Here is a 25915-nt window from a genome sequence, read left to right as displayed (position 1 = left end):
GTACTTCACCTCTTAATAATAAATGAAATTCCTGCTTTGTTCTCTAAAATCCATTTCAAGGTGGCAAGATCATAGTTCTCGGGGTGTTTAAAGGCAACTCCTTCCGGAAGCCCCTGCACAACCACAGCTGACTGATCTCGTAACATCTTCTCATATGGAACAGGAACCACTGTTGATTTGCCTAAAGCTTTCCCTGGGGGTGAGGGACAGGGGTGAGGCAGAAAGAAGTAAACATCATTCAATGTTAAGATTAAAAAACAAAACCATCATTAGTTTATCATGGCTTCACAAACGGCATTCATACTGTTTTGTAATATCTGACTTCAAAGCGACTTCAAAATATCAAGAGGGCCCTATTCCCATGTTAGAATTTCTAAGCCTGAAACATATCCACATGAGCAAAATAAAAAGTATATAAAATATTTATATAAAACCTACACAAAATGAAAAGAACAATAGCTCATTTCTTCCACTACTGTCTTTCTTTACAATGGCCTTGCGTTGTTATAACATGATCTTTTCATATCCAATTCAGCACCTGACAAAGCCTGGCAAATCCAACTGTTAAAAATATCCGGCGATGTTTTGCCAATATTCTCATCAAAAACTTATTACATAAATACGATCGCCATTCACAACGAAGTGTGTTCTAGCACTTTTGTGTACGGACATCAGGCAGTAAGCCCAGAGATGCTAGAAACCCCATTCCCCAGAGATGAATTTTACCTACGGCCTCACAGTGGAACTGGTATCCTCTCCCTCTGACTGTTTTTCTTAAGAGCTTTGTTTGCCGTGTGATTAGGTTAACAAAAAAGAGGGGATCGGTGAGATCAGCACATAAGTCAAAAACCAACAGGTCTCTGGGTGATTATGAGGTGTTAATGTAGGTTCTCTGGTGGGGGGGCGGCTATGCATGTATTGAGCCAGGGGCTACACAGTAAATCTACCTTCCTCTTCCTTTTCCTATAAACCTAAAACTACTCTTGAAAAGAAGAAAAAGAAAACAAAAAACCTTACCCCACAGCTCTAATAGGTGCATTTGCTTACTTCTGGGTTCTAGTTTGAACCAGAACTAGAAAGTGAGATCATTCCTGATGCTACCCCAAGAGGTCTGGGCAGTCTGTCAAGGTGTGCTGTACGAGTGTTAAACCAGTTACACCATCTACCCTTTACATAATGTCTCTTTTAGAAAATGCAAGTGTAGAACCTTACCATAGCAAAAGCAGAAATAGTCCTCAACTGTTTTCCTGAGCGTTTCAATCTCTACAGCGTCTACACTCATCCGATTTGCTGGGGTTGTAGATTTCATCTTATGCATCTCTGCAGCCTTTTCCTCTTCTTCAACACCTGTAAAGCAATTAATGACATAAAAGGCTCATCTCCACTACCTTAATACCTGGCTTTCAGTAAGAGTATTTTGTCCTAGGGGTACCTGGGTGGCTCAGTCAGTTGAATGTTGGACTTTTGGTCTCGGCTCAGGTCATGATCCCACGATTCAGGAGGTTGAGCCCTCGAGCTCCGCACACACAGCATGGAGCCCGCTTGCCATCCTGGCTCGCTCGCGCGCTCGCTCGCGCGCTCTCTCTCTCTCGCTCTCTCTCCCACCTCTCCCTCTCTCAAAAATAAATAAACTTAAAATTGTTTTAAAAAGGGTATTTTTTTCCTATATTCTTTGTTTCTCGCTTTATTTTTGTCAAATTTTTAAATTCTAGCTAGTTAACATACAGTGCAATGTTGGTTTCAGGTATTTTTTTTCTATATTCTAATATTTATGATTTGTTATAAAAAGACAGAGAAAAAGGGATGAGGGGGAATTTAAAAATAATTAAGCTTGGCTGGCTTAGTCAGTGGAGCGTGCGACTCTTGGATCTTTTGGGCTGGTGAGTTTGAACCCCATGCTGGGCACAGGGCTTACTTGACAGATAAATACAATTTTTAAACTTTAAAAATAAAAACATAAGACATAAATGGCTTGAATAAAAATACTAAGAAATGATCATTATCTCTGAAACAAGTGTTGCTATAACTAAAAATTCTGTAAAGTAAAAATTAACTACTAGTAGTTTTAAAAAAGACACGTCTTGGGGTGACTGGGTGGCTCAGTCGGTTAAGCATCCGACTTCGGCTCAGGTCATGATCTCACGGTCCGTGAGTTCGAGCCCCGCGTCGGGCTCTGTGCTGACAGCTCGGAGCCTGGAGGCTGTTTCAGATTCTGTGTCTCCCTCTCTCTGACCCTCCCCTGTTCATGCTCTGTCTCTCCCTGTCTCAAAAATAAAACAAACGTTAAAAAAAAAATTTAAAATAAATAAATAAATAATAAATAAACATTTAAAAAAAATTTAATAAAATAAAATAAAAAAGACACGTCTTTAGAGTAATTTATCAGCTACAAACTTGAATATGAGATTATCACCACCACAAAACACAGTCCAGGTTGGAAAAGTCTAACACATAACCACCTGTGTGTGGCTAATGAACACCTGAAATGTACCAGTCCAAACTAAGATGTGCTGTAGGTTTGCAATACATACTAGATTTTGAAACTTAGTACAAAAAAAGAGTACGCAAAATATCCCAGTCATAATTTTTAGGTTGATCACATGTTGAATGATAATGTTTTAAATAGACTGGGTTAAACTATAACCAGTAAATAAATTTCCCTTGTTTCTCTTTCTTATGAATGTCGTAACTAAAAAATTTCAAATTCTAGGAATGATTCGCATCATATTATTTCTCCTGGATAGTGCTTTTCCAGCCCCTGGGAAAGACAAGTCTCCCCCAAGAATTTCTAAAACTGACTCATAAACCTACTGATTAGGTTACAGAAGACCACTATTGATCCTTATCTGCAAAATAGATTCTATAAACAAATATTATGCACTTAAGAATTACAACCGAAGATTATTCTCTGGAGCACTGAATTACTGGTAACAAAAAGAAAGTATGAATACTAAATAGGCAGGGACTACAGTTTGCAACTGAGGACAAGTCCCCCTAATGCTTAGCTCTAACCACTGGAGAACCACATAAGCAAGGCAGTGTAGGGAACGGGAATATAAACACAGCTGCCAGGGGGATTATAGTATTCATGGGACAGATGGCAGCTGATACACACATAATCAAAACATTATTACTATAAACTTAAACACACAAACATAATCGAAGCCTTAAAATTCTCAAAATGATCAGAAATAATGAAAATAAAATTTTTAATGAATTATACTGCCATAAAGCTTATAAAGATTATAGTGGGGGTGGAGGGAGGCATGCAGTGGAGAGAAGATATTTTTTTTAAAAGGACTAAAAATACAATTGACAACTGAAATTAATAAATTAAGAAAACTAATTTTATTCACCCATGATCCACTCAATTTATCATGAACTGGATCTAACTAGATAATGGAAATTTAAGTTTGGCACTTAAATATATATACTTAGGAGGGGCACCTGGGTGGCTCAGTCAGTTAGGCAGCTGACTTCAGTTCAGGTCATGGTCTCCCAGTTGAGTTTGAGCCCCGCATCAGGCTCTGCGCTGACAGCTCAGAGCCTGGAGCCTGCTTCGGATTCTGTGTCACCCTCCCTCTCTGCCCCTCCCCTGCTCACAGCCTGTCTCTGTCTCTCAAAAATGAATAAACTTTAAAAAAAAAAAAAAAGATATATACGTATATTAAATGCCTATAAACAGACATCCCCACCATTTTGTTCTCTTTCCATGTTGAAGTAGAAGCTATATCATTGAGTCAACATAAAACCTGTGGACAGCGTTAGGTTAAACACAGATACAGAAGGGGCGCCTGGTGGCTCAGTCAGTTAAGTGTACAACTTCAGCTCAGGTCATGATTTCACCGCTCGTGAGTTCAAGCCCCGCATCGGGCTCAGCTGGCAGCTCAGAGCCTGAAGCCTGTTTCCAGTTTTGTGTCTCCCTCTCTCCCTGTCCTTCTCCCACTCACGCTCTGTCTCTTTTCTCTCAAAAATAAATAAATGTTAAAAAAAATATATTAAAAAAAACAAAAACAGGGGCGCCTGGGTGGCTCAGTCGGTTAAACGTCCGACTTCGGCTCAGGTCATGATCTTGCGGTCTGTGAGTTCAAGCCCCACGTTGGGCTCTGTGCTGACAGCTCAGAGCCTGGAGCCTGTTTCGGACTCTGTGTCTCCCTCTCTCTCTGACCCTCCCCCATTCATGCTCTGTCTCTCTCTGTCTCAAAAATAAATAAACATTAAAAAAAATTTAAAAAACAAAAACAGAAACACAACACAGATACAGAAACTGTGGGTCTGTGAAAGGCCATAGGTATTAACATCTTATGGCACATTTCTCTACTGCATTTGTGCCAGTATCTAGTAAGTTCTCACCGACTGGATGAACTCCCAACTGGAGGGTCCCAAAACTCACTGAGGACTCTGACCAGCTGGTTCCACTAAGAGAATCAGAGACCTAACTTTGCATTGTGCTTACACGAATTTAATGCACACTGAAAGACCTGTTTTGAACACACCAAATATCTATCAAGAAAATAAATGTTATTTAAATAAGAACCTTAAATCAATTCAAAATTTCTCTACCTTCTCTCTTTGTGCCACTAATCCAAAGTAATGCCGAGAAAGGAACACAGAACAGTACACATTCACCATTTTTCTTACACTCTTCAGTAAAATTTACCCTTATATATTACCATGCCTGTGATTTATTTGGAGCACGTGTCTGTAGACATTTTAGAACATCCTTTTAGTATAAATGTCATTCTGCTTAAGGCATAATAAAAGTATAATACTTACAATATTTTACAAAATCTTTCTGAAAATCCTTTCTGGTGTTGACAAAAGCACGTCCTCTCTCGGTTCCAACGACAAACACATCTGTTTCATACACTGCGATACAGGCCACTTCTGCCTTGGACTTGGCCAATTCTTTACACTGAAATACAAATAAGCAAACCTTATGTTACATACAGGTGTTTAAAAGTACTATTTCTGCCGGATGAATAAAACATCTCACTTCAACTCTTACTACAGAATCTGGAATTAGATGAAGTTCCTAGTTTCTGGCTTAGATAATCACATAAAGAAGAGAGTCACCATTTTTTACAAGTAGCTCTCTTTCTACATAGTTTTGAACCCCAATTTTAAACAGGAGAAAGCAGAATTTTTAAGAAAACAAGGCAAAAATCCCTTGCAATCTGTTACAGGCCAAATCCCCGTGAAACAGACTCAGATTTGCACACGGGCTTACTGGTGGGTACTCTCGATAGCAACACCCGTGAGACGTGAGGGGCACCGAACTCGGCACAGGCACAGGGAGAGCTGATCACTGGTGCAGCTGCATCAGGGGAGCTCCAGAGCTGGGATGCTCCCCCCCAAAGAAAGGGGAGACCTTGGGCAGGGGAGCCTCGAATGCTCACAGCAGCTGGGGGAATTAGTGCCATCAGTCCTAAAGGGAAGTTGAAGCCACATCACAACATCTACCACATAATGCCAACTCCACAAGTATCTCTGTATGAATATACACAATGGGAATCGTGTTGGGCGAGTATATTTTTACTAAGTAGGGCTTCTCCTAAGTACATTCCTATGAAATTAGAAGTTCTTAAAAATCTTAAAAGCTTCTATAACATTCCATTTTATGGATGTACAATAATTCATTTAGTACTAATATTATTGGAAATATCGGCGATTCTAAGTATCATTCCTTAAAATAACATTGAAATAATAATCCGGGGACAAAATAGAAACAAGAGTCAAAAAACTTTCGACTCTGAAAGCAAATACTTCTAAGGTTCTCAAAACCTACTGCAGACTGCTAAGAAGCTTCTATCAGTTTACACTCCCATCTGAGCTTCTACAAGAGCGAACTCACAAAAATCTCAAAAATGATACAGTGTAACATTTCAAGAAACATTTTAAAAGGGTATCTTAGTATAATCAATAATCCACTAATTAGCTAGCATCAAAATTAAAGAGTATTGTACCTTAGATATTTTTCTATAAATTAACATATACTCTGCTTATTCTTCTATGTTAGTAGTCTGTTTCCCTACTGATGCACAAAAGTACCTCACTTATTTTAGGCACAGAAAAGCTGTTTATGAAATTAAATATACAATTATATATTTTTTCTTCTGGTTTTTAAAATTTGCCCTGATATATTATTTTTTTTTACTCATCTAGAATTTCAACTTGGTACATAATAAACACTTGAAGTTTTTTGGGTTTTCTTTTGGTTTTTGTTGTTGATTTGTTTTGTTTGGACCAAATACTCTATGTTCTCAGTATCATTTGTTGCAAACCACAGCTTTCCTCTATTTGGTTTTTATTTACACAAGGACCATTCCCTAATTTCTTAAATAAAAATGATTTGCATAATACTGCTCTACAACATTATCATGTATAATTTTAAAACTACTGAGATGATCAGATATCTTTTGAAATATAATAAAGTCACAGTGCAGAACTTCTGACCTAGAGAGGAGTCAACAATTGTTCTGAGCATGAAGAATAACGCCATCCTATAATTTCGTTATGTTATATTTACATGAGATATACTGTGGCTGCTCACCCAAAAGGAAGTGTTATTTACTTACTTAGGTATGGACAGGGTGCTTGCCTACTCCACTATCCACACTTAGTTGGACATTCCTGTCACCAAAGGCAGTATTTATGAAATGGCAAAGCAAGATGCATGTACAGCCCAAAGATTAGATCAAAGAAATCTATGAGCCAAAGGAAAGATGAAACTGACCTATACACCTATAATGATACTTCATAATTTACAACCAGGAATGTGAGGAGGAAATAAAGGCTGAGAATAATGAAGTGACTTTGCCTAAGAAAATTATAAAGACAGTTTAAAGGAAGAGAATGGGTCCTATATGACCATGTTCTTCTACGTACAGTATAGTATTAAAGAAAATTATTTTAATAAACAGAGTAGAATTTAATCTCTAACCTATCATTTAACATTACAGCCACAGGGGCACTTGGGCGGCTCAGTCAGTTAGGCGTCTGACTCAATTTTGGCTCAGGTCATGATCTGAGGGTTTGTGGGTTTGAGCTCTGCATCGGGCTCTGTGCTGACAGTGTGGAGCCTGCTTGGGATTCTTTCTCTCCTCTCTCTTTACCCCTCATTCTGTCTCTCTCTCTCAAAAATAAATCAACATTTAAAAAAGAAATAAAACAGGGGCACCTGGGTGGCTCAGTTGATTAAGCGTCCAACTTCGGCTCAGGTCATTGTCTCATGGTTTGTGGGTTCGAGCCCCACATCAGGCTCTGTGCTGACAGCTCAGAGCCTGGAGCCTGCTTCACATTCTGTCTCCCTCTCTCTCTGCCCCTCCATGGCTCACACTCTGTCTGTCTACCTCTCTCCCAAAAATAAACGTTAAAGGGGCGCCTGGGTGGCTCAGTTGGTTGAGCGGCCGACTTCGGCTCAGGTTATGATCTCACGGTCCGTGAGTTCAAGCCCCGCGTCGGGCTCTGTTCTGACAGCTCAGAGCCTGGAGCCTGTTTCGGACTCTGTGTCTCCCTCTCTCTGACGCTCCCCCATTCATGCTCTGTTTCTCTCTGTCTCAAAAATAAATAAATGTTAAAAAAATAAATAAATAAATAAATAAATAAATAAATGTTAAAAAAAATTTTTTTTTAAGTAAATAAAATAACAGTATAGCCACAAACGTTGGCTGGTTTTAGGAACACAAGGTAGAAATAAGTTACGTTCAGAAAGTAACAGTATACAGCCACTGAACAGATACTAAACTTTCTGTCTTTAAGGAAATTATTTTTCAAAATTCTCAAATAGTACAAAGAAGGAAAATAATGCCTTAAGGCGGGGAGGGTAACCAACCCCCCAATTATTTTATACTGACACCTGTGAGATTAAATGCTATCTAATACTAGTCAATAACTAGGCTGGAAAATACATAGCCTCCTCCTACTTAGAGTATACTATATTTAATTTCAACATCAGAAAATACCTAAGTCTGATGCATAGAAATCTGCAGGATGAAATACTATGTTTCTAGCTATAGTTCTGTAAAAACATGATTAAGTTGTATTACTACCATCACAGTAATACAAAAATACAACAAAAGAAGAATACTTAATAGTTTGCTATAATTAAGTATACGATACAGGTTTCTTAAAAATAAAGAGCTAGGGGCGCCTGGGTGGCTCAGTCAGTTGAGCGTCCGACTTCGGCTCAGGTCACGATCTCGCGGTCCGTGAGTTCGAGCCCCGCGTCGGGCTCTGGGCTGATGGCCCAGAGCCTGGAGCCTGCTTCCGATTCTGTGTCTCCCTCTCTCTCTGCCCCTCCCCCGTTCATGCTCTGTCTCTCTCTGTCTCAAAAATAAATAAACGTTAAAAAAAAAATTAAAAAATAAATAAATAAATAAATAAAGAGCTAACACTACATACGCAGTAAAAGGCGGTAGGGTAAGGTGCACTGTGGGTCACAGCACATATGAACAGAAATAGTGAGCAGGCTCTCAGGGCCTCCATATCCTGCCAGTGTTCTTTATACAGATTCAATAAAACACCAGCACCACCCTAGAATATACAAACTCACTCTGAGTGGCTCCAAATATTACACATAAATTCAAAGCCAATGCTTGCAAAACAAGATATTGCCTAAGATATTGGTAGGTAAACAATTGCAATTGAATGTAAAACATAAAATATTGACCGAAGTTAAGAATATTCTGAAACATGGTAACAAAATGATTTGAAAGGCTTAAATCCATAATTATTATTTAAGCAAAAAACCTCTTCTTATCATACCAGAAAGCGTACTATATGTTTACAAAAACAAATCAGTCTCACCCACCAGCTCAATCCTATCCAACTATAAAAATTTTATAGGACAGTAAGGCCATCTCACCATGGACTCAAGAGCAGACATAAGGAACGTCACCACCATCCTGCTCTCCGAGGACTCCTCATCTTCGACGGGCAGGGTAGACATTGCTACTTGGGCCATGATCCCTGGGAAAGCAGTAAGAAAGTGAGCGGCAGAAATTCACAATGTTCTTCTAAACATACGTTCAGAGCTGGTGAGGGTCCCCCACAGATGGCCTCATTTACAGTTTTCTTGCCTGAGAGAAAACATAAGGCTCAGAGACTGAGTATTTGAGTTGTCAAAAACTCCTACCCTCTAAGATAGAAAATCTATCCCCTAGCTGTCCCACTAATTTCCATAATATGTCGGCATAACCCCCCAAAATAAATTCAGATGTCACCCACAACCAGTTAAAATCTCTCCCAAGTGAGAGTGAGAGGAGACTGTAAACTCCACAACCCAGTGACAGTTTACGACAGTTCAACACAGGACGTGGATGCAAAGCGGCGTTCATCCCAGGCCCACGCTGAGTGGGTACAGCAGACTGACGCTGTGGAAGAGAATTTCTTCTTTCTTACTGAGGAAATAGTTTGCTGGACAAACGATATCTAAGATTCCTTTATAATAAGCCTATCGGTCTCTTTGGAAAACACTTTCAGATACTCGGGTATCAGCAAGGAGCCTCAGCGGAATCTGAAACACTGTAAAAATACAACACATAAACACCAAATAGTAAATGTTGGCGAAGATGTGGAGAAAGCGGAACCCTTGTGCACTGCCATTAGGAATGTCAAATGATGTTCCACGGTGGAATACAATTTGGCAGTTCCTGGAAAAATTAAACAGAATTATCATGACACGGTAATTCCACTTGTGGGTACATACGCAGAAGAACTGAAAGCAGGCACTCAGCTGGGTCTACACCCATGTTCACAGAAGCATCACGCACCACAGCTACACAGGTGGAAATGACCCAAATGTCCACGGTCAGCTGAACGGATGCGCAGATGTGATACATCTATACGACGGAACAGAACTCAGCCTTAAAGAGGAAAGAAGGTCTGAAACATGCTACGACGTAAGTGAACCCTGAAAATATTCTTCTATGTGAAATAAGCCAGACGCAAAAAGACAACTGTTGTGATTCTACTCACATGAGAGACCTCGAATTCGTCTAATTTGTAGAGACGGGAAGTAGAACGGTGGTTGCCAGGGACTAGGAAGACTGAGTGGCGGGGACTTATTGTTAGTGAGCATAGTTTTAGTTTGGGATGATGAAAAGCTCTGGAACTAGATACTGGTGATGATTGCGGAACAATAATGAATGCACATAATGTCAGGGAAGTACTTTTAAAAATGGTTAAAATTGGAGTGCCTGGGTGGCTCAGTCGGTTAAGCGTCTGACTCTTGATTTCGGCTTAGGTCATGACCTTGCAGTTCATGGGTTCGAGCCCCGAGTCAGAGCCTGGAGCCTGCTTGGGATTCTCTCACTCTGGCCCTCCCCTACTCAGGCTGGGGCCCACACTAAAGTAACAGAGCACAGATACTTAGGAATTAAAACTTGACAATGAAAGACAGTAACAAAAATAATGACTACTTATCCCTGGACCTGTGAACAAATAGAAGCAATTCTGTTTTCTAAAACAAGATCTCTGTCTTGAATGGAGATGGAGTCAAGAAAAGCAGCATTAAGCAAGAGAATGGTTAGAAATCATTTTCCCTAACAGTTTTGGTCCCATTCTTACCTCTTAGACAAATAAGTTTTTTTTTAATTTTGGTTAGTGTTTATTTTTGAGAGAGAGACAGTGCAAGCAGGGGAGGGGCAGAGACAGAGGGGGACAGAGGATCCGAAGTGGGCTCTGTGCTGACAGCAGAGAGCCCCATGTGGGGCTTGAACTCGTGAATCATGATATCAGTACCTGAGCCGAAGTCGACGCTTAACTGACTGAGTCACCCAGGTGCCCCTCGGATAACTAAGTTAAAGTAAATTTATATTAAAATGTGGTTCACTCAATAGGGCGCCTGGAACTCAGTCGGTTGGGCGTCCGACTTCAGCTCAGGTCATGATCTCGAGGTTGGTGGGTTCAAAAGCCCTGGGTTGAGCTCTGTGCTGACAGTTCGGAGCCCAGAGCCTGCTTCGGATTCTGTGTCTGCCTCTCTCTCTGCCCCTCCCTGACTTGTGCTCTGTCTGTGTCTCTCAAAAATAAATAAAAACATTACAAAAAAAAATTTTTTTAATAAATAAATAAATAAATAAATAAATAAAATGTGGTTCAGTAAAAATGGACAACAAAGGTATATCATTTGCCATAGTCAGAACATTCACCTAGGATATACCGTCATTATTTCTCATAGTATTTCTTCATAATCTCAACTTTTCATTCAATTCTCCAGCAAGGGAAAGAGGAGGTATGTTCTCATTTTACGAATGCAGTGATGTGTCAAGGTCATATAGCCACTATCAGTGCCAGAACACAACACTAGGACAAAAGTTTCTGCCCACTGCTATTTCCACTATTCACCCTAAATTGCTGGAAATCTGTCATGAGGCCATTCGTGTTCAATGAGTGTTAAGAAACAGGAGACAGAGGCCACGCCGACAGCCCTGTGGGGGTGCCACACGCGACGAGAGGTCCTATCTCATTACCAGAACTCAGGAGGCATGTTCAGAACAGCAATGTTCAATGGGAAGAACGTTGGAGGTGACCAGTCCCGTCAAGCTTGATGGGGAAGGATGAATTCTGTTTGGGGCTTTCTGTTCTCAAGAAATGTGTGTATATCCGCATTACAACAGAAATTCTCTGAATTGTTCTCTGTCCGCCCCAAGAGGTCATTTCCCTGGATAGCTGAGTCAAGACTACTCAAGGAACACTCCCTGGCACCCTCCCTGGGCAACCGCTGCCTTTCTCTCCTCTTTCCCAGAAAGGAACTGCCATCACATAGCGGCATTAACGACAGATACCAGGGACACACGCCAGGCCAGGCTGCTGACACAAGCTTATGGGACAGGAGACGTGACAGTCACTGTAAGGGAGAAAGAGAGGACAAAAGCAAAACAGAAGTATTCACAGAACCTAGAAAAAAGAACTTCACAGGAGACGGTGTTCCCATAAAATACTTGAGCAGAACCCATGTAGTCTTTCTTCTTGCTTTATTTTAAAAAGGGTGTGTGTGTGTGTGTGTGTGTGTGTGTGTGTGTGTGTGTGTGTCACTAGAAATGAACAATAAAAAAAAGCACCACTGAAAGCAACTAAAATAGGGCAGTTAGCTCTGTGCTCAAGGAATGCAAATAGGCATATTTGTATCTCTGAATTTCATTAGTGATATTCTCTGGAACAAAAAGGAAAATGAACAAAATAATCATGTACTCCATATGACAGTAAATACAAAAACAGAACGGATCCCTTTGAGTCTTTTATATACAGGCAAGGAAGAAGAACTGACCTAAGACAATTCATAGGGCGAACCCACGTTAGACAAGAAAATGACTTCTGGTTTCTGGATTTGTAACCTGTGTTCACTCCCCACTGTATCTCTGATGAGGTCTTAGTAAAGGAGGGGTGGTAGACAGAAAAAAGGTGATCACTTTATAAGGCAGTCATCCAAGGCAGAAGACCAACGGTCAAGGAACAACCCAGTGGGTGTCCAATACTTAGAGATGTACTATCCGTACTATCCAATATGGTAGCCAGTAGCCACATGTAACTATTTTCATGAAAAACTAAAATTCTGTTCCTCAGTTGTACTAGCTACCTTTCAAGAGCTCGGTGTCCACATGTAGCTAGTGGCTACTATATTGCAGATCACAGAACATTTCCGTCATCACAAAAACCATACTGCTACAGAGATTACACCATGTCGCATAAGTCCATCTAAGCTTATTTGTGAGAAGTAATTCTCATGACCCCTTGAGCCACCATGGTGGTACCTGTAATTTCTCTGGTAGGTGTCCTGAGAGGAGGAACACAGAAGTACAGTTTTATGATACGTTATGATTAAAATGCCCATGAGACAGCAGGGACATAGACTCTCAGGATAAATTACTAAAATTCCAAGGAGGCTAACCCCCTATCAGGGCAATGACCTTGCCTCCATGATCAGCCAGCATCATCTACTTGCCACATTACATATTCTTATAGCATAAATTCTTCATCCCAGCTATGTAACAGCCCATCAAAATGGAATCATAACAATTTCTCTAAGCATCTTCATAAATATATCTTTTGTCGGGGCACCTGGGTGGAGCTCAGTCATATAAGCGTCTGACTTCGGCTCAGGTCATGATCTCGCGGCTCGTGAGTTCAAGCCCCGAGCTGGGGCACAGAGCCGGCAGCCTGCTTCAGATTCTGAGTCTCCCTCTCTCTGTCCCTCCCCCATTGGCGCGCTCTCTCTCTCTCTCTTTCAAAAACAAACATTAAAAAAAATTTTTTTAAATAGATATATCTTTTGCCTTATTTCCATATTTTAAAATTCTTCATACTGAAAGAGATAAATTGTATGAACATCTTTATAGCTCTTGATATATCACACCAAAATTTTTACACTGTTTCCAGAAATGTTTAAAATATACGAAATTCAGGGTGCCTGGCTGGCTCAGTCACTATAGCATGTGACTCTTGATCTTGGGGTCATAAGTTTAAAGCCCATGTTGGATGTAGAGATTATTTTTAAAAAGCACATTATTTAAAAGAATAATAATAATAAATTATGCTAATTCACCAGCCTCACCAACACTTTGGATGCACAGCTATGACCTAATCACTATGAATACCTTATTACTACCAAAGTAGTCGAATTTCCTTGCTTATTAAAGAAACACTTTTCATAGTTTTATTATTTATATTTCTTCTTAGGTGACTCAGATCCTAGGTCCATTACTAAACTGATGTCTGATGGTTTCATATTTGCATAAACTGTCAATAATTTTTTTTTAAAGCAGGCTCCATGCCCAAAGTGGGGCTTGAACTCACGATCCTGAAGTTGAGTCACATGTTCTACCAAAACTATCAGTAATTTTCATTCCCAATCCAGGCTTTCAATTCTGATTATTATTATACGAATGAATATTTTTTTGTGTGTTTTTATGTTTTTTCGGCTCTTTTATGTGTTTAATTCTGTACTTCCAAATGCAACATCATTTTTGCTTCAATCTTTCATTTTATTTAACCACACATTTAAGAGTCTTTGTTTATTCTCTTTGCACCTCAAGACTTTCCTTCTGCCTGAAGTTAATCCCTTAAAATTTCTTTCTCATGGCAAACTTTTGTGTGCTAAAAGTCCTTTATTCTTCTAAGATATTTTCACTAGAATAGAAATCTAGGTTGAGAACTTCTTACTTTCAGCACTGAGGTTATTTCATTATAGTCTGGCCTCCATCCTGTGAAGATAATCCCCATCTGTACGCCTGCTGTTTTTAGGATGTTCTTTCTTCGATGCATCTAGATGCGCCCTTCTTTCTATCCAGTATGTCATTCACTGGGCTTCTCGAATGAGGATTCCTGGTGGTAAATTCTCAGCTGTTACCTCTTCAGATACCGACTCTGTCCCATTCTCTGTCTGCCATCCTTCTGTGAGACTCAGATGGAATGGGTGCTGATAACTAAGACTCACACCCTCTTCTGCATTTTTCTCATTTTTCCTCTCTTTCGTAAACTCTTTCCTCAGACTCACTTTCTGCTTCACTAATTCTTTCTTTTTATTTTGTTCACAAATTTCATTTCTAAGATTCCTATTTGTTGTTACGAACATTTTAGTCTCCTACTCCCTAGAGACTTTGAAGCCTGACATACGTCTTTAAATACAAGAGAGGTAAGGGATGCCTGGTGGTTCCATTGGTTGAGCATCCAACTTTTGATTCTGGCTCAGGTCAGGATCCCAGGGTCATGGGATTGAGCCCCATGTTGAGCTGTGCAGTGGACACAGAGCCTCCCTGGGATTCTCTCTCTCTCTCTTCCTCTGTCCCTATCCCCTGCTCGTGCTGTCTCTCAAACATAACAGAGGTGGTTGTTTTATGGTCTCTGATAATTCAAAAAAAATCTTAGCTGTATTTCTATTGCTTATGGTTCTTGCTCATATTCATGGTACTTGTTCCCATGTATGCCTGATTATCTTCTACTATGTGCTGGTCACTTTACATTAAAAAGTTATTTTGGGGGCGCCTAGGTGGCTCAGCCAGTTAAGTGTCTGACTTTGGTTCAGGTCATGATCTCACGGTTTGTGAGTTCGAGCCCCGCTCTGTGTGGGGCTCTGTGCTGAAAGGTCAGAGCCTGGAGCCTGCTTCGGATTTTGTGTCTCCCTCTCTCTGCCCCTCCCCTGCTTGCACACTCCCTCTCTTCTCTCAAAGATAAATAAATGTTAAAAAAAATTTTTTTTTTACTCCCGGGGGGGTGGGGGGTGGGGGGTGGGGGGGCGGGGGGGGGCGGGGCTGGGTGGCTCAGTTGATTAAGCATCTAACTCTTGATTTCAGCTCAGATCATAATCTCGTGGTTCGTGAGTTAGAGCCCTGCATCAGGCTCCAAGCAGACAGCACAGGACCTGCTTGGGAGTCTCTCTCTCCCTCTCTGTCTGCTCCTCCCCCACTTGTGCTTTCTCTGTCAAAACAAATGAACATAAGGAGGAGAAAGAGAAAAAAAAAGAAGAAAACATTTCTTTAAAAAATTATTTTAATGGGACTCCTGGGTGGCTTAGTTGGTTAAGCATCTGACTTTGGCTCAGGTCATAATCTTGTGTTTCATGAGTTCGAGCCCCACGTCGGGCTCTGTGCTGACAGCTCGGAGCCTGGAGCCTGCTTCGGATTCTGTCTCCCTCTCTCTCTCTCTCTATCTCTGCCCCTCCCCCAGTCACACTTTGTCTCTCTCCCTCAAAAATAAACAAACATTAAAAAATATATTTTTTAATTGTTAAAAACATTTATTTTAAATGTGGAGCCTAGAGGCACCTGAGTGGCTCAGTTGGTCAAGCATCAGACTCTTGATTTTGGCTCAGGTTATGATCTCATAGTCATGAGACTGGGTCCCACATCATGTTTTGAGCTGAGCGTGGAGTCTGCTTAAGATTCTCTCTCTGGAGGCACCTGGGTGGCTCAGTCGGTTAAGCGTGCCACTCTTGATTTCAGCTCAGGTCACGGTCTCACGGTTCGTGAGATCAAGCCTTGCCTCCGGCTCGGCACTGACAGCACGGAGACTGCTTGGGATTCGCTCTCTCCCTGTTTTCTCTCCCCGGCCTCCAAAATAAATAAATACAATTAAAAAAAAAAAAAAAAAAAGATTCTCTCTCCCTCTCCCTTGCCCCTCCCCACCAGCCTCAGATTAAGACAGGTCCCTCCAGGTGTCTAGGAACACTACCTGCCTTGGATCACCATAATCCAAGTTCAAAGCTTCAGGTTCCTTGGGCCACCCAGATGTTAACACAGACCACAAATAGGGATGCAGACTAGCTTAATCACCCTCTGGAGTCTTACTAGGGGAAAAAAAAGGTCTATTTGACCCCCATGTTTTGTGCAGGCTCTGGGCTTCAATTTCTGAGCCTCTCATCCCACAAGGTGGTAAAACTGGTAGATACCCTCAGGACAAAAGTGATTTTTCATTTCTATTATCTAAGTTCCCACTTTCTTTTTCCTAGCAGCCTTTCTGTATTAGCCCTTCCAAGTTTCCATCTTATCAACTTTGTTATTTTTACCAGTTTTGTTTTATAATCTCTTAAAAATTATTTTAATGTTTATTTTTAGAGGGGGAGAGAGAGAGAGAGAGCGCACAAGTGGGGAGGGACAGAGAGAGGGGAAGAGAGAATCCCAAGCAGCCTCCACCCTGCCAGCGCAGGGCCCGAAGTGGGGCTCAAACTCACGAACCATGAGATCACGACCTGAGCTGAAACCAAGACTCAGACATTTAACTGACTGAGCCACCCAGGAGCCCCTGTTATACAATTTTAAAACATTCTTATTAGTTCCACCAACTTTGGGAACCACAGCTTATGACATTCTTTATTCTGAAGAATAACTTTATGAATTTGCTAGAACAAATTCCTATTTCAAACCACCCCAAGAAGGGAATTTTTACTGTTTTAGTTAATTATTCAGCCTAAAGGTTGCACCAGCTCCACCTGCAGCTAGATCCAGGAACACAAGATGTCACTGGAGTTCGCTCTACTCCAACAGTGTCCTTGAGCAGATGGGTTTCTTCCCTAAGGCAGAGATGAAGGCCACATGTATCTTTAAGCTTCCCACACATCTGGTACCGTGATCTCAGAGGCAGCAGACTATTGTATCTACTACATTGTGCACGAAATTCTGGGAGTTTGTGTCCCCAACCTGCCCCCAGCCTAGCCTAATTACAGTGGTTGGGCAGAACAAGATTATCTGGGGCACACTGGGGCTGGCAGTCTAGCCAGACCCACATGGAACAGTCAGGCAGTTGGGGGTGCCTGGCTGGCTCAGTCTGTAGAGCATGCAACTCTTGAGCTCTTCATCTCAGGGCTGTGGGTTCAAGCCCCACGTTGGGCGTGGAGCCGACTAAAGGAAAAAATAAATAAAAAGGCAGAACAGTGCTTGCCTGCAGCCACCTTACTCTGCTGTATGTTCTTTCCCATTTTTTCAATATCCTTAATTCGTCCACTCTGAGTGTTGTCTGACTTTATTTTTGTTTCCCTGATTTGACTTTAATTCTCCTTTATGAGTTTCAAAGACGAACTTAATTGGCCTGTTGCCGTTTCATAGGTCTTTTATCCTGGTCAGCTATTGTTTAAGATGTGATGCCTATTCTCTCTCTCTGAAAACAGACTCCAGTCAATCTTTACAATCTTCTTCTGTTTCTTGTTGGAGATCCATTTCAGGGATTAGGTTTATTTGTGGTCTTACTGTTCTGATCTGCTCTACCTCAAAATAAGCCAGTAACGAATTCCATATAAATTTTCATTTGGCCATACTTCTGCTTTTAGTTTATTGATCCTTGCTGTTAATGCTAAACAGCAAAATAACAAAAAATATTTTATAGTGAGTCAAATCGTGAAGATTTTCACAGGTGCCATTATCACTCTAACAACAACAACAACAAACCCTGAGGTCCTTAATATTTATTATGGTGAGCTCTAAAATATTACTGAATGTTCAGTATTTCTGATTCAAATCTAAGCTCCGGATCCCACTGGTAAATGGGGAAGGTACTAGATTACACTGATCCTATCTTTTTTTAAATTACATTCATGCCCTATTTCTTTTTTGTTACTTTGTTAATTTCAACAAGTTATCTTTCCATTTCAATCTTACAACACATAATCTTAGGTCAAGGAAAAAAAAAAAAAAAATCAACATATTTTGGTGCAACCTCCCTGCTCCATTATGTTATAAATGAGAGGTCCAGCCCAGAAAGATTAGCTGTCTTGCTAAGGTCATAAGGAAAGTTAATTTTATAACAAGCGACTGGAATCTGGGTCTCCAAATTCCAAATTACCTCTTTCATGCACAATAATAATCAAAGAAAAGCAGGTTAAATAAAAAGGAACCCAAAGTAAATAATTACACAGGGATTAAAACTGTAATACTAGGCAATCTTTATGAGGCAGTAAATTAACTGCCACCCACTGTAAACAAACTGAAGCAAAAGGAAAGTATCCTTTTTGTCCATAAAACAAAGATGACGGTGGACACTGAGGAATACTTTATATATATCAACATCGGTCACGTTCTATGAAGAATATAAAGGATTTGATTCAAAGCAAAAAAATGAATTACAAACCTAGTGTCTAGATGAACACGTAATTTGTGTCACAAAATGCTGACAGGCACGATCAGGAAACGTATCTCCTCTAACAACTACCAACAGCCCTCAGAATTGACTCAGTCAAATCTTAGTTAAAAAATCTAAGACCCAGGAGCTACTCTCAACCAGGAGGAAGTGGATTCAAACTGATAGAAGTACCAAGCCCATTATTTTATTCTTTTCTCAAAAACTTTATTTATTTTCAAATTTTTCCGCAGACTGCTAGGGTTATCTCAGCTATTTTTAAGCAATTAAGATCTAACCTGTGTATTTACTTAAGTATGGTGAAATAAACTTCAAGACTGCAAAAATCAGGAACTTTTCTAACTCAATGTTTTGTACAAAAAACCCAGCCAGATCTGGATCAATTAAAACAGAAAAATTTCAAAAGTGGCTAAAAGATCTACCACTAGGATACTGTCCATGGAAGACAGAATTCAGAATTCAGACAATTCAGGACAGATAATGGTACTACTGAATTCTGTAATTGTTTATCAGGCTTAAGTAACAAAACAAAACAAAACAAAACAAAACAAGGAATACTTTGACCAAGAGTAAAATCTTGAATCTTTTCAAATAGCTGAATCTTTCATTCAAACTTCTTCAATTGTTGACTTCTACCCTTCAATACAGTGTGGGGGGTGCCTGGCTGGCTCAGTTGGTGGAGCACGTCACTCTTAACCTTAGGTTCGTGAGTTCAAGCCCCTTGCTGGGTGCACTACACGCAAGACGAATATGATATGTTAAAAAAATGCCGTGTGACTTTCCATTATTATGAACGGTCTTTTTCTGGACCAGTATTTAAGATGATCTCTTCCTTGGTTTTTTGGTATCAGTTCCAGTTGTCTCCATTCTCTGAGATCTAGTCACACAGGTTATTATTTGCATATGAGGTAAAATGCAAATTTACCAACTCATTTTATTTAGAAACCTTAAAGTCAAGTTTTGACAAAATTTGACAAAAGCACCATCATAGTCTAAAATATATAAACTAACGAAAACGTCTTCAGGGAGAAGTATAAAATAACTTCAAGTATCATTTAATTCTAAGGAAAAAGTAAAATGGGATCTCAGACTTTTAAAAACATAAATTGTTAGGGCTCCTGGGTGGCTCACTCGGTTGAGTGACCTACTCTTGATTTCAGCTCAGGTCATGATCCCAGGGTCACGGGATGGAGCCCTGCATAAGGCTCTGCACTGAACGTGAAGCCTGCTTGAGATTCATTCTCTCTCCTTCTGCCTCTCTCTCTCTCTTTCTCTCTCTAAAATAAATAAATAAAATAAATGAACTGTTGGGATGCCTGACTGGTTCAGCTAGTGGAGCACGTGACTCTTTACTCAAGGTTGTGTGTTTGAGTCCTACATTGGGTACAGAAATTACTTAAAAACCAAATCTTTAAGTATAGTTATTTATAAAAGTTTCTTCAAAATGATGAGAACTAAAAGTTAAAATTCATCATCTGGGATGTTGCACATTTTGTCATAACACGGTCCCTAAAATAAACGGAAAGAATCCAATAGTGTGATCAGCCATCTTTATCCTTAACAAGATTTGGTTGCATGAAGATTAACTTGGGTGATCACGTGATACTGTATTCTGACAATCTTCTAGGCTGCCTAAGTCTTTCTACCTTTGCAACTGACGATACTTAATACCTTCACGTTCTACCTATAATTACTAACAGCTAAAAAATCCGTCTTTCAGGAGAAGAAACATTCATCCCTCAAATGGCAGCGTGCATTGACTACAATCAGCTTGGACTCTGCAAACACAGAACTTGTGTCTCAAACTTTTCTCAACACGCTACCGCTTGTTCTAATTACATCTGCTCGGTAGCTTCTGCAGAAAACGTGTTGAAGGTAACTCACTGACCCTATTCGTGTGTCTTCTGAAGGATACCAAAGGAATTAACTTGACGTGTTTATGACAAAAGGGGGGCATCTGCCTGACCTATTTTACAAAGAACTTTTTTTTTTGTATTTAAATTTTTTTATATGTTTTTACTTACTTTTGAGAGACAGAGACAGATCATGAGTGGGGAAGGGGCCGAGAGAGGGAGACACAGAATCCAAAGCAGGCTCCAGACTCAGCTGTCAGCACAGAGCTGGAGGGGGGTGGGGCTCGAACCCATGAACTGCAAGATCATGACCTGAGCCAGTCAGACGCTTAACTGACTGAGCCACCCAGGCACCCCAAGCGGAACTTCTTTTTAAAATCTAAGAACAGGGGCGCCCGGGTGGCTCAGTCGGTTGAGCATCCGACTTTGGCTTGGGTCAGGATCTCACAGTTTGCGAGTTCGAGCCCCTTGTTGGGCTCTGTGGTGACAGCTGGAGCCTGGAGCCTGGATTTTGTGTCTCCCTCTCTCTCTGCCCTTCCCATGCTCATGCTCTGTCTCTCTCTGTCTCTCAATAATAAATAAACGTTAAAAAAACATTTAGAGACCCCTAAAAAAATAAAATAAAATCTAAGAACAGCTTATACCTTGGAAAAACAAGGTAAACTGCTCAAGATTACAGAATTGTTAAGTAGAATCTAATCAAGATCTGACTGTTCTTAATTCTCCATGTTCTTTCAAACCACACCACCTACTATAAAATTTAATCTGACTTTTAATGTTCCCCAAATGCCACTATTCACAGTATTTAAATTACAGAAAAACCTTTAGTTTTCAAATACTTGGACAAAATAAAAATTCCCAGCCTCTAGAGAAAAAGTTTATCCTCAATTCTAAAGAGAGAGTTTCATTATCCCAAATTATTTCCACACAAAATACTTATTAACAAAGCCAAGCCTGGCACACACCAAGTGATCAAAGTTAACAACTAGTCAGGGAACAGACAGATATCATGTGCCAACCAACAGAACGTACTAGTACTGTGATACTCCCGCCTAAATGCATGGACAAACTCAAATTGAGGGACATTCTGTAAAATGACTACCCTGTAACCTTCAAAAAGTTCAAGAGTACGGAATTCAAAGACTGAGAAACTGTTCTAAAGTGAGGTGTATTAGAGGGACAAGACACCTGGGTGAAAATGTGATCCTGGATTAGACCCTTTTGCTACAAAGTAGCATCTGGCAAAACCTGAATGAGGTTTCTGGGTAACAGGTGTGTGGGAAAATTTTGTTTGCTGCTTCTGTAACTATTTTGTAAGTTTACAAGCGTTCCAAAATAATTTTTAAAGCACTAAGTACATATGTGCCAAGGAAGAAGCTAATTAAAATGTCTCTACTTTTGCCTTATTTCATGGGTGTTAAAGTCTTGCTGTTTTTGCTATCAAAGGTAAGTAGAATGTTAGAACTGGGAGAAAGGCAAAGAATGTTAAATAGTAACTTATTGATTACAATTTGTCTCTACTAGCTTCAATAAAACTGGAAATGGGCTGTTTTTCTCTCTGTTTACATTTGAAAGAGGGGAGCCCAGAAGTGAAAGCGCACACACACACACACACACACACACACACACACACTTCACTTCAAAGGTTATCAAACTTCTCTACAGACTGCACATCAACTGGTAAACCGGGGTCTTTTAGTTTGGACGGTATTTGCCACTGACCGTACTTCTGTCAACGGGTAGGTGGGGGGAGCCTCGCACCCCAGCACCAACACAGTGGTATCCTGCATAGCGAGCACTCTTCACACGTGCTGAATTCAACAGTGAACACTGGGCTCCTGGCTGGTGTTTTCTCCCAATACTAGAACTTAGTCCCACTGCATGCTATCAGAGTAGATCACTGGATAGAATGCATGTCAGAGTATGTAATCGATAATGTGACCCCAGGTATGCGTACGTGATTTTTCAACCTTGTAGCTATCTTCTTTACTAACAGTTAAGTAAAATTACTAGTTTATCACTAATATCTTCCCTATACTTTTTTTTTTTCAGAGAGAGAAAGAGAGAGAGCGCGCGCGCGAGCGTGAGCAGGAGAGGAGCAGAGACAGAGAAAGAGACACAGAATCGGAAGCAGGCTCCAGGCTCTGAGCTGTCAGCACAGAACCCAATGGGGGGTCCAGCTCACGAGCTTGTAAGATCATGACCTGAGCCGAAGTTGGACGCTTAACTGACTGCACCACCCAGGAGCCCCTCATTACCTATACTTTATAAACGTTATTATCAGAACTGGAAATTAGTATACCGTGGTGGTTAAGCATGGGCTCTGAATCCAACTACTTAAGTTTATACTAAAACAATCCCTTAGGGGGCGCCTGGGTGGCTCGGTCGGTTAAGCATCTGACTCTTGACCGGGCTCAGGTCATGATCTTGCTGTTAGTGGGATGGAGCCCCGCGTAGGGCTCTGCACTGCGGAGCCTGCTTGGGATTCTCTCTCTCTACCGTTCCCCTGCTCATGCCTGTGCATGCTCTCTCTCAATGGATAAATAAACTTAAAAAAAAACAAAACCAAAACATTATCCCTTGTGGTGCCTGGCTGGCTCGGCTGGTAGAGCATGCAACTCTTGGCGTGGGGGTTGTGAGTTCAAACCCCCATGTTGGATGTAGAGATTACTTAAAAATCTTTAAAAAACAAAAATCAAAAAACCTGTCCCTCACTATGGGTTGTTTTGGATTAGTTAGCATCCCCACAACCTCATTTTCCTCAACTTTCAAATGGGAGTCCTAATAAAGCCTGCCTACCTTGGGACACAGGATTGATTGCTCTGACAAGCGCCCTGATTCAGGTAGCGCTTAGAATAGCAAACACATAAAAAAACACTTCAAAAATGTTACTAGTGACTGGTATGCTTGCCCAACTCTCTTACTGCCCCTCAAATTTTGAAACATCCCAGAGAGCTTGTTACTTTTAATATTTTTTTAAAGATTTCAAGTAATTTCCACACCCAACACGGGGCTTGATTTACAACCCCGAAATGAAGAGTTACACGCTCCACTGACTGAGCCAGCCAGGCGCCCCGAGCTTGCTACTTTTAAATTTGCAATTTGCAATTACCGGACTGGTTTAATATTAGTCCTCCTAATAAATCAAAATCTGTCCCTGTGGCATCTTCCTCCTGGAAGAGCCTTATTCTACAAAAAGGCCCTTTCAATGCACTGTGCTCCTCCAACACTCTCATCTCAGAATGAGCATCCCCAGTCTGTCCTGTGCTTTAGCCCTAACATCCTTTAAACCTTCACCACACCATCCTCAAAATATTCCCGTTTGTCCAGGCAATGTCCCAGAATTGGACATAACATTCTGGGTAAGATCAGTTCATCAGACTCTACACTAGGACCTGCAACTCCCAGAATTTCCTTATTCCTTGCCTATTACCACGGAGAAATATTTTAATTCACATTTCTAAGAGCTTATCTCCACAGGCTTAATAGGTATTTTCCAAAGAGAAGAAAATTAGGTTAGCGTTTCATTCAAAGGTTCCATTTTACAAATATTTAATAACAGAATGTAAAATCATAATTTATATCGTTAACATATATACTTAACATATATACTCAGCAGACAGAAGAAACGGAGCCAAAGACCCATTTTAGTTCACTTAACTTCCATTAAATGTTAGAAATTCTATGTGATGGCAAGGGCTTCGAAATAAAATTAGAAATCCCTAAGACAAACCTTTGTTCAGATTTGATTTTTAAGTCAAGGCTTTTAAGTTTGTATAGTTGGCTCTGCTTACATTTTAAAATGTAAGTGCATGGAGCTCACGACCCTGAGATCAAGACCTGAGCTGAGATCAAGGAGTCTGACGCTTAACTTACTGAGCCACCCAGGTGCCCCTGAAAGGTTAGGATTGAAATGATCTGTAACTGTGTTATACATATACTTAAAACTTGACACCCTTCTCCACCATGTTTCAAAAACATGTTGAGATACCTAACAAAAATAGCTAAATTTAATTTTTTTTTAAAAACCCAGGTAAGGGGTGCCCGGGTGGATCAGCCCATTAAGTGCTGGACTCATGATCATGTGGTCATGGAACGGAGTCCCTTTCGGGCTCCGTGCTGCGAGTGGAGCCTACTTAAGATTCTTTCTCTCTCCCTCTGCCCCTCTTCTCCACTCATGCTCTCTCTCTCTCTCAAAACATTTTAAAAAGCCAGGTAAAAGGAAGAATGGCAAAATAATAAAACGAAACTGGGGAAAGAAGGTCTGCCCAGGTGAGGGATCCCACGTTCAGTCCTGAGCCTCAGGGTAGCCAAAGCAAGGGTCTTGAAAAACAAAAAATCTTACCAGCTATTCAGGAAGATCTGTAACTTTTCTTGGTACTACAGTTTGAGAGAAATTGTTTGCAAATGTAGAAGTTATCCTTTGAAACTGATGGTCCTTTAAAAAGCAGCAGCTTACTCTGCCAATACACAAACAATGTATCCCTTTGACCTTACTACAAGCTTAAAAATCATTTAGTACTGGAAAAGCTGGATCACTTGTTCTTTTTCTAACTTTGTATAAATGGGAAGAGGAAATGAAAATCAAGTAACTATGATCTAAAAAGTCCATCTTTTTTTAGTATACTGCTCACAGATGTTAGGCAACAGAGCACAGTATTTATGAACGCCAATTCTGGAATGACACCCAAGTTCTGAATTCAAGTTCTATCTACTAGAGAATGACTGACCTTGGGATTCTTTAACCCCAAACTTACTAGTCTTGAAAATGACAAGAATAGGTGTACCTACCTTACACACTTATCAGAACGTAAGTTAAGTACTTGACAGTGTTTCACACAAGCGTTCAGTAAATTAACCATTTAAAAATTTAAATTTTATTAAAATAGTTACTTGCAAAACACACATTTATGTATCTATTTACATACAAACTCTCCAAATCCAAGTCTGATAAAATGAAAATTTCCCAACTAATTGCTTTAATTACTACTAAATAAAATAACCTATTGTCTGATAGGGCAGGAAAACTAATAGAAAGTGTCAAAATAAGTCACTGCTTTTTTTCTCCCACTTATTTTTATTTACTTGTTTTCCCCAACTTCATTGAAGTATAACTGACATATAACATTGTGTAAGTTTAAGGTATAAATAAATCATCGCTCTGAAATGCTTTTAAAGCATCCATGTGTCAGCATGAAAAGTTGTTTACATCAAATGTAGTCCTCAAAAATTATGTTTTAGGGGCACCTGGATGGCTGTTGGGTGGTTAAGCGGTCGACTTTGGTCAGGTCATGATCTCATAGTTCGTGGGTTCGAGCCTCACGTCAGGCTCTGTGCTGACAGCTCAGAGCCTGGAGCCTGCTTTGGATTCTGTGTCTCTGTCTCTCTCTCTCTCTCTGCCCCTCCCTTGCTTGCGCTGTCTCTCAAAATTAAAAAAACAGTAAAAAAATTTTTTTAAATAGGTTTTAAATTTAAGTTAAAAAAGTCACCTTACTCCA

General features: G+C 40.3%; 1 protein-coding gene across 9 annotated transcripts in view; it reads right to left on the bottom strand.

The window, feature by feature from the left end:
* Positions 1-25915, bottom strand: part of GTF2I (general transcription factor IIi) — a 107637-nt gene that overhangs the window by 73127 nt on the left and 8595 nt on the right. For 8 of the 9 annotated variants that reach the window (XM_042971808.1, XM_042971799.1, XM_042971803.1 and 5 more), the window contains exons 2-5: positions 8867-8970; positions 4777-4915; positions 1213-1347; positions 10-193 (exon numbers count right to left, since the gene is read on the bottom strand). In XM_042971808.1, coding sequence (XP_042827742.1) covers positions 10-193; positions 1213-1347; positions 4777-4915; positions 8867-8965 — 557 coding nt within the window. In that variant the 5' untranslated portion in view covers positions 8966-8970. Of the gene's footprint in view, positions 1-9; positions 194-1212; positions 1348-4776; positions 4916-8866; positions 8971-24762; positions 25102-25915 lie in introns of those variants that run through there. The other variant, XM_042971800.1, reaches the window with a different exon arrangement.

The sequence above is a fragment of the Panthera tigris genome, chromosome E3 (genome assembly GCF_018350195.1).
Source record: "Panthera tigris isolate Pti1 chromosome E3, P.tigris_Pti1_mat1.1, whole genome shotgun sequence".
Lineage (NCBI taxonomy): Eukaryota > Metazoa > Chordata > Mammalia > Carnivora > Felidae > Panthera > Panthera tigris.
Note: the sequence above shows the minus strand (reverse complement) of the source record. Positions and strands in the feature narration are given on the sequence as shown.